Source organism: Scyliorhinus canicula, chromosome 7, assembly GCF_902713615.1.
Source record: "Scyliorhinus canicula chromosome 7, sScyCan1.1, whole genome shotgun sequence".
NCBI lineage: Eukaryota > Metazoa > Chordata > Chondrichthyes > Carcharhiniformes > Scyliorhinidae > Scyliorhinus > Scyliorhinus canicula.
This window is the reverse complement of record NC_052152.1, coordinates 141,051,388-141,061,418: the sequence shown is the minus strand read 5'-3', so window position 1 is coordinate 141,061,418 and position 10,031 is coordinate 141,051,388. Positions and strand designations below refer to the sequence as shown.

At 40.9% G+C, this 10,031-nt stretch overlaps 1 protein-coding gene across 3 annotated transcripts in view; it reads right to left on the bottom strand.

Annotated features, from left to right (window-relative positions):
* Nucleotides 1–457: 457 nt before the first annotated feature.
* LOC119969422 (nuclear receptor coactivator 5-like) overlaps nt 458–10,031 on the bottom strand; it is a 38,812-nt gene continuing 29,238 nt past the window's right edge. For all 3 annotated transcript variants that reach the window (XM_038803045.1, XM_038803046.1, XM_038803047.1), the window contains 4 exons: nt 9,303–9,502; nt 5,725–6,039; nt 4,191–4,685; nt 458–1,398 (listed from right to left, as the gene is read on the bottom strand). In XM_038803045.1, the coding sequence (XP_038658973.1) occupies nt 815–1,398; nt 4,191–4,685; nt 5,725–6,039; nt 9,303–9,502 (1,594 nt within the window). In that variant the 3' untranslated portion in view covers nt 458–814. The remainder of the gene's footprint in view (nt 1,399–4,190; nt 4,686–5,724; nt 6,040–9,302; nt 9,503–10,031) is intronic.

Below are 10,031 nucleotides of genomic sequence, written 5' to 3'. Positions count from 1 at the left end.
AAATGACAGACTTCTCAGTTTTCAATTTGCAACACATTAAACCTGCAGTTTTGTGCAAATTTAAACAAAATACTTGCATCTATACATTCTCCACTGCAGAGCTTATTTTCTTAATATTTTCTGATCATGTTCAACTCAAATCCTTCCTTCCCTTGACACTCCGGAAAATGGCTACACAGAACAAATTTTCTATTCCTTTTGCCCCACTCACCAAAAGGTTACTGCTGATCAAGCTAGGAGACACAATACATGAATATTTGCATCTGTAGTGCTGTATCCGATTTTTTGCACTTCACACAATCAAGTACTTTAAAAAAAAAGGAGCTAGTGCATAAAAACTTCCACTTCCATACGTAAAACTTTGTACTCCATTGCCAGTGGCATGGCACCCGCTTCTGAAGCAGCTGTTTGTTTTGGAATTCAATCTTGCATTTTAAAATGAAAAACACAACACCACTTAACGATGAAAGGCCAATCAGCCTGCATTTATTACGAACAAAAATCCATTCAAATAGACATGAAAAATTTCCCTTGACTAGTCAATTAAGCCATCTCAAACTAACAAATCAAATACACATATGGATGCAATTACACAGCATCCCATTTCAACTTTTATTTACTCAACAGTACTTTGGCAACTGATCTGTTTGGTGTGTCAGCAGCTGCCCAAGAGGAGTTTGACAAATCCTCCCTGTGTTGACCAACAGATCAACCAACCTAACTGTAGACAGGCCAGTAGTGTCGCAGCCACTTACTGGTTTCAGGTCACCAGGCAACAGGAGAGGGAATGCCAATCAAGCAGGAAACAATCTAACTACCATAACATCAGATCTTCCCTCATGTAATATTTCAGACTGTCCATCAAAGAGTTAGTGAATAAATCTACACCAACATCAGTTAAATAATCTCCTCTACCAACATAAAGAGCTTGACACTTTATGTCAAAAGAGTGTTCTATGAATCTTTGGCCCTTTAATGCCATGTATTTTTTTATTACCCCATTTATAGTTCTCCTGTCATTCTCAAGTTGAGCACCAGGCTGAAAAGCCCAATGAGGACGTGGGAGCAACTCTGAACAAATCAATGTAGTCTTTGGTAATAGGGTTTTCAGTGCTCCCAGCACCTCTTTTGCCATATATATTATGTTACTAGCCTGGACATAACCTATGTCATTATCTCCCAAATGAATGAGCAGATACTTTGGGGGCTGGTGCTGTGCCAGGCGGTGCCTTATTAAGTCATGGAGCTCGTGCCATCTCAGATCAGGTGTGCTCAGCCAATGAACTGAAAAACCACGTATATCAAAGCCAAGATTGATCCCGTACGGTTTGGTGGCTGCTCTGTCACGTGCCTGGCTGATGATCACATGTCCTGCTATCCACACAGTATTCTGGGTGTCTGAAACATAAATAATACCCTGTTGAGCCATAAGGAATAAACAGGTGTATTGCCTCACTGCTTTACCAGAAATGGGATACAAGGGGCTTAAGTGGAATTATATAATTGCTTTTGGTCATCATATGAAGACATAGGTCATTACACTGACTGGTCTTCAAACAATGCACACGATCAGATCTCCGAAATAAGCATTGGTAATCACCATTCTTTGGATCATCATTACAAGTGGCAATGCAACAATGCAATTTTGTTTCTCTCCCCCGCGCCCCCCCCCCCCCCTTCCTTAAAGACATTCCTTCTTGTCCAACCATAAAAATCGTCACAAGGGTAAGTTGACACTACTGTGCCTTAACTGTCCTATAATTGACACTATTATTTCCACCATTGTCTTACCTCACTTTTCCTTTTCTAGAGACTGGTGTTCTCTACAGTCATATATCCCCAAATCTTCCAGCTCAGAACACCCACTTATCCACAAATGATTTTCTTAGTTTCCATATGAACCAAACTGGACAACTTTGCATCATAAGAGTCTCAGTCTTGTACAATTACATAGAAACAGGGTTGGTATAAATTATAGTCACGAACTGTTAAGGCCTCCATGTTTATTTCCCACAGCCCCGACATGACAGCAAAAAGACCATTGTTTTAACAGCTAAGGACCGATTCTCATCTAGATCATGGATAGAAACATCCAGGCATAGATTACACACAATGTTATCACTGAACATATTAACACTATCAAAATTAATAAACTACGGTTAAAAAAAATTCCTATAACTCAAACCATAATTTCCAACTGCTCCCTGCACCAAGTTCTACCAAAATTGTAGTTGGGGGGGGGGGAAGAGAGAGAGAAACCACAACACAATCACTTGGACTTTTCATGTGCTCCAGTTACACTATACTCAGAACTTGAATACAGTAATTAGTTGGCTGTCATTTGTTCCATGACGACAGAGGAAGCAAGAATAAGCAGGTAACAAAGAAAGGGCAACAGTCAAAGCTAAAGTATTATCTGTAAGCTAATGGCCTTCACCATTTAAAAGATGGCAGGCAATTGTGACCTCTCTGGTCATTATGACTACATCTGTGATTCACTGCACCATGACATTCTTGCTCTGGGTTGAATTACTGCAGGGAATTACTGATGATGGTGGGTACTAAACATTGAGAAAAGCCAGGGAATTTAATAAAAGTTGATTCAGCCAACTTAATCTAGGTAATCTTAAGAGACACTTCCACCGATAATTTTATCAAAAAGTTGAACTACACCCGAGAGTCTCAGCTTCACTTCCACTATTTGTGTAGAATTTTCAAAAAAAGGAATAGATTGTACGACATGCCCATATAACTTCTATCTATGACATCCTCAAGTTTTCCAATTTAACTACCTTCATTTCATCCTCAAACTTTGTCTCCTTTTTAAATGGATTCAGGTAGATACCAGTCTAGATCCCCAATGTAACTTCTCCATGTTTGGCCTTAAGTATATTTATTGTTTACAACTTATACTCATGTAGACACACGCCCTTGACCACCATCACATTATTGCAATGAAAGTTCACAGTTCCACTGCCATCAATTTCAACAAACCCCCTTTCAAAAAAAGCTTTGAATTAAAAAGAAATTCTCCAGTCTGTCCCACGCTAATTTCTGCTGCTGTAGTTTTCTTGAAATTCAATGTTACACAATTCTTTTGTGCAGATCTCAGCAGTGGGGTAAAAAAAAAAGTTAGCTTCAGTCAGACTGGAATAGTTCCCCAAAAAATTGCCAATGGATTTCTGTCATCCACCTTTGAGTTAACAATACTTTTGCAACCTCCTGCCCATCCATAGTATATACATTCACATACATACACAACCAAAGGGGAAAAATGGAAGAGAAACCTTTATTCTTTACAAACCAGATGAAAGTAGTGACTCAAACATTGAACTACCAAGAAATATACAACAGCCACCATTCCACAACTGCAAATGGCACTGGCTACAAATTAAGCATGTAAAGCACTTGCTCACAGCTGAAGAGAATGTACACAAGGGAAAGGGGATCACAAATGTAACAGGAAACCATAAAACTTACAAATGTCAATTTTACAGAACCATATGACAATGACAACCTGTCTAGCCTAGGATTTAGTTATAAAAGGAAAAAAAGTGACAAAAACATTAAAATATAAAAACCTGTTTACTTTAGTTAAGGTCTGCTATCCTGGATTTGTTACATTTTTAGAAATATCCATTTAAAAACACTGGATTCAGACTGCAGCATCATGCTTCAATACACAGAATCATCTGGTTAACATTTCAATTTTGTTTATTTTAAAAGATCAAAGTCAACATAAACTAGGTGATTACTATTATGGCCGTGTTCATGAACAAATGTAGATTTTTATATATACAGTTAGAAGTGCCTTTATAAAATGTTTCAATTATGGGGTTACTATAAAAGCAACTGATTTTTTTTTTTAAACACACCTGAACTGAACAGTAACCATTTTTTCCCCCAATGAGGCACTCATTTAATAACCTACATTTGTTTATGAAACCTTAACAGGTAGCCATAAGGGGGTTTTGATGGGTGTGCTGACTGCTCTTCCATAAGGGCAACTCCCTCCCCTTGCAACCAGGCTCAGTAGTGGCGCTGGTAAGATGCCATAGAAGCTGGGTTCATTGGCTGCCCAGGGCGTGGCACCTGGGTAGACGCTTGGTTCACCAAGTGGGATAAAGATGGACCACTTTGAATCAGGGTATCCAATGCTTTTTGCACACTAGGGTTATCAAAGTTTATACCTGTTGCAACACCAGATCTCTGGGCCTGAGACAAAGCACTTGACTGATTAGGGGTTGGACCTCGAGGTTGCTGCTGGCCATAAAGACCTTGGGATTGAGGCAGAGGTGAGCGAATGGCAGTAGCTCTTGGTGCAACTGCTTGACTCATTAACGCTGGAAGTTGTGAATTAGGACCTGTCATGCGCTGCTGAGCTTGAGACAGATACGAAGAGTTACTCAGAGCAAGCTGGCCAGCTCGGTTTTGAGGCTGGGTATTCAGTGCACTTCCATAAGCTGGGCCCTGTGTTCCTACAGTATTTGTATTTGCACCAGATGCTCCACTGTTGAAGAGGCTTAAAATCTTGGCTTGGAGCTCCTGCTGCTGTGCTGCTTGTGTGTCTTGTGGCCCTCCCTTTAAAGACGGAGCAGATGGTAGAGACGGCTGTGCATCAAGTGGGTTCATCCCTACGGAACCCATGTTTGGTCTAGGCAGGGCAGCTGGATTGTGAACAGACCCTGTCAAGAAAATTGGTAAAAAAAAATCTTTATCACAACCATCACAATTTACTGCAGCATAAAACCACAGCATTCATAAGTGATTAACCACTAAGGTCAGATCATGCTACTAATTGAATCAGAGGTCTGACCAAAGATCCTGGTTATAATGCAACGGGTAGCGATAAGACCATAAGATATAGGAGCAGAATTAGGCCATTCCGTTCAACCAGTCTGCTTCGCGATGTGATCACGGCTGATAGGTTTCTCATTCCCATTCTCTTGCCTTCGCTCCATAACCCCTGATCAAGATCCTATCTCTGTCTTAAAGACGTTCAATGACTTGGCCTCCAAGGCCTTCTGTGGCAGTGAGTTCCACAGATTCACCAGCCTCTGGCTGAAGAAATTTCTTCTCGCTTCAGTTTTAAAGGACAATCCTTTCAATCTGAGGCTGTATCCTCGGGTTCTAATTTCTCCTACTTGTGGAAACATCTTCTCCAGGTCCACTATCTAGGATAACGGCTATATACTCCATCTAGGGGAAAGTGATGATCGGTGTTTCACTGATTTGTGTGATGGCTTTTAACTACTATATTTATTAACTTAGATAACAAGGGCCTTTTCCTTGAAAGGAATGCAGCATAAATGCACTAGAATGTTAAGGCAACCAGCGATTCAGAAAGAAATGAGGTAAACCAAGCTTGTATTCCCTGAAACTTGGTAAGTTAAGGGGTGATTCGGATTTTTAGAATTTAGAAAGGAATTATAGGGCAATGTATCGGGAAAAAAACGTAAAGCTAAACTAACAATAGATCCAATTTCAGTTTAGCCTGAAACCAAGCAGATATATCTTCCAAGCAGACCATTTACAACCAGGAACATTTATCATATGTCTTTGTGTGGTAACCAAAGTGTACATTTCCTTCAAGGGAAGTCAACTGACAGTGGTTCTAATCTGTTACAGAAGTTAAAGTAAAATAGCAATTCCAATTAAAATTTTAAAACATCAATATCTACACAGACAGTCATGGAATCTACATAAACAAGTCATAAATGTTACCATGCAAGGAGTCTCCTCCTCTAATAAATCGTTCCTTTTTCTCTCTCAGGTATTCTATGATCTTGTCAATTTCCTCTATGGTGAGGTATCTTCCATCAGCAAGCAAGTTCAACAGTGGCTGGATGCTGGGGGGATTTCCTCGTTCTTCCAGATTTCCTTGAGTAGGCTCCCGCTCACGCATGATTACTTCATCTGCCATTTTAGCCGCCTTTCTTGCAACCTCTTCTCGCTCTTTGTCACGCGTTTCCGTCTTGTACCTCTCATAATTACGTGCAACCAAGATCATTGCATCAGCCATTGGCATGTTACGATGCTCTAGATGTGAAATGCAAAAAAGAAATCAATGTGGACAAAAATTACATTTAACGCCTTTTTGTTGACCGTAGCTACATTATTAATGCAATATTAGGAATTGGGTTAGTTTTTCCTAGCTGCATAAAGCAGTGATCAATAGTAACTCTTTTTTTAAAAAAAAGTACATTTAGAGAACCCAATTCACTTCTTCCAATTAAGGGGCAATTTAGCATGGCCAATCCACCTACCCTGCACATCTTTGGGATGTGGGGACGAAACCCACGCAAACACAGGGAGAATGTGCAAACTCCACACGGACAGCGATCCAGATCCGAGATCGAACCTGGGACCTCAGCGCTGTGATGCAGCAATGCTAACCACTGTGCCACCATGCTGCCCTATCAAAGCTTATACTAAGCTTATACTACAGTAAAGAAACTCCAGTTTCAATAGCATGGTAAAATTTGCTTCAATGGACAGTGTCCATTTTGTGAGATAGTCACTTAATCACCATCAATTTCTGAAACATTCCATATTCTTAATCCAGATAGTAATCATTGAACACCACCAAGGGAAGCCATTATATTTTAGTGTTTGCAACACCATGGTTAAATTTTCTTTGGTTCCTTAATTTACAACCTCTCTCAAAGGAGCACTTGCTGGCAATGGGGAGCAAAAACTCATTCAGCTAGTTGCTACAACATAAAAGGCAGACAACCCAAAAATAGACCAGTCTGGCTTTATATGGCACATTTCCCAAATAACCTTCTATTGACAGTAGATGTCAAAGAAGAGGCAGTCTGTACTGATGAATGCAAGATTTGAGCCTTGGTTACCTTCCATGGACCATCTGAATCAAAACTGAATGCATCAATCAAGGCCACAAGTCAAAAAAGCAGTATTCCCTATAGTTCAACGCTGATGCTTGAAGAAAAATGTGGAAGATAAAAGGGACATGTGGTGGGAAGAGAAATCCAGAGACCCCCAACAATGGGTGACCATAATAAAGATTTCTTCAAGCCTCAGGGCCGTTGGTAGACCAAAGCCAAATGGACAAAATCCCCATGATTCACAGACTGGTGTCTCACTTCAAAAGGATAACACTTCCACCTATCAACACTGGAATCAACATGGTTAACGCAACTGCAAATCCACAGTGCTAGTTAATAAGTCTCCAGATTATCCCCCCGTACCCTGTGGTAGAATCCCATGGGTGAACCACCATTGATGGCAGAAATTGAACAAGCAATTAAACAAATGAAAAACACCATCAGGGCTGAAAAGCTTTCCTGTCCCAGCTGAGCTTTTTATAGCTGGTACGGATTTACTAACATCAAGACTCCATGTACTCATCTGGTGGTCTTGGAAGGAAATGCAACAATTGTAATTAAAGGAAGTTAGATAAATTATGCTGTGGAACTTATTTCTCTTTTGCCCATAGCAAGGAAAATCCTGACATTATCCTGCACTGCCATCTTCCTGTAACTGAGGAAATCCTTGAAATGACTATGGATTACTGACAGGTGAATCACTGACATGGCTTTCTTTTCCAGACAAATTAAAATAAAGCGTCAAGAACACCAGCAGGAACTCTTCATTGCCAAATTATTTGATTCAGTAAATCATGGAAACTTTTGTGTATTGTGCTCATCATAGTCCTGAATTGCTTCATGATGATATAACTGTAATTGCTTTGAGTTGACACCGTAAAAATCCAGATTGAGTCAAGCAAGGCTACATGAAGGGACACCAACAGGTATTCGGCCCCAAGATCAATCGCTTGCTGATAGGGTGGAGGTGTTGACCTTGGGTAGGGTGCTCTTTCCAAGAGCCGGTGCAGACTCGATGGGTCAAATGGCCTCCTTCTGCACTGTAAATTCTATGATAATATATGATAAAAGTCAATCATACTGCTGTGGTCTGGAGCCACATGGAGGCCTGACTAGATAAAAGGATGGCAGATTTTCTTTCTTAAAAAAGGACATTAGTGAGCCAGACAGGTTTTTACAACAATTAAGAGACGATAGTTGTCATGGTCACCATTATTGAGATTAGCTTTATACTCCAGATTAATTGCCGAGGTGGGCTCTGAACTCATATCCTCAGAACATGTGCCCAATGCTCTAGATTACCTTTATGCCACCATCTCCCCAATGTAAATCAGATTTGCAAGCCACCCTTTATCCCTTCAATTCAGCATAAGAAAAAAATCTCACATATCCTTTAATGTTACTAAAATAAAACATATCAACCCACACCTGGTTGGATAAATATTTCACCTCCCATATACGTTGAAGGAGACTCTACAATATGTTGAACGCTGCCCATGCCGTGGCAGTCATCTCTCTCAAAGGGCACCATTCACTCAGACATCCAATACACCATCAGCCACACCAGCTCAGCCATCTACAAGCTACGACACCAAATGCTTGAACAATAAAGACCTCCACAAGTCAATTAAGTCCTAGTGTACAAAGCTGTCATCACCACTCTTGTATTGCACGTCAACTACAGAGATCGTTCAGAATGGTAACAAGCTATCCATTGTAACACATCGAGTCCCAGCTCCTTACTGAACAGCTATAGTATAGAATCACAGAATTTAGTGGAGGCCATTCGGCCCATCGAGTCTGCACCGGCCCTTGGAAAGAGCACTCTACCCAAGCCCACATCTCCAACCTACCCAAGCCCACACCTCCACCCTATCACCGTAACCCCACCAAACCTATTTTGGACACCAAGGACAATTTTAGCATAGCCAATCCACCTAACCTACACATTTTTGGACTGTGGAAGGAAACCAGAGCACCCGGATGAAACCCAGGCAGATACGGGGAGAACGTGCAGACTCCACACAGACAGTGACCCAAGCTGGGAATCAAACCTGGGACCCTGGAGCTGTGAAGCATCTGTGCTAACCACTGTGCTACCATGCTGCCCAAATCACTATTTCTTTACACAGTGCTGCTAGAGGACAGCAGAGAAGGAAAAAAAGGGAGCAAATCTTGCACTGGATCCACTACCTTGTGGACATCCTGCCCCATGTACCCAAAGGCCCGTGGGTTGAGAATTGGCCAATTCAGTCACAAGTCCACCCACCTGTCTCGAAATGATGGGTAGCCAACGCTGCAATTAGTCAATTGCAAGTCAAACAAAAAAAAAGGAAGTCCAGCAAACCATCTTAGAATTAAATAGATGCAATATTTTTTAGTCATCTGGCAGCAGCAGTGCAGAAGAAAGCAAAAAGCCAATAAATAGCGTAAAACTAAAAAGGCAAAACTTACCCTGTGGTGTTCCAAACAGGATATTAACAGTACATGATCTGTGTATTTCATGTTGTTGAGTAATGACAATAGCAAATGCTGTGCCTCCCCTGCTGACATCTTCAAGAGCTTGGGTAAGCGACACTTCAGTGTTCAGGAATATCAAATCGACAACCATACCAAGGTCACGAACCTTTCGACCAACAGACTCTGCATATTCCCTAATCAGGTACAAAAAACATCTAACAGGTCAACCTATAAATGAATACCTATGAAGAACAAATTATAAAAATGAAACCAAATGTATGCGCTCAGATATCCTCATTACACAACACGGGAACAATAGAAAAACATATGCAGAAACAAAGTAGCAAAAGATTCAGAGGTAATTAAATCCACAATACTGCTGTAACGTTATCCACTGATCAAGGAACACGTCCTCCTGCCAGTGCCTTGGAAATTAGTCACAGCATCCAAGATCATATGTAGCAGCTGGGATTTGGTAGGCTAAGCAAAATAAACTATGAGAAAGCAGACACAACTATCCTGAAAAACAGTAACATGGAACCTGAACAGCAATGTTTTCCAGATACAGAATAGAAGAAATAAGCCACATAGGGTAGCGTGGTAGCACAGTGGTTAGCAGTTGCTTCACAGCTCCAGGGTCCCAGGTTCAATTCCTGGCTTGGGTCACTGTCTGTCTGAACATTCTTCCTGTGTTTGCGTAGGTTTCCTGCCACAGTCCAAAGA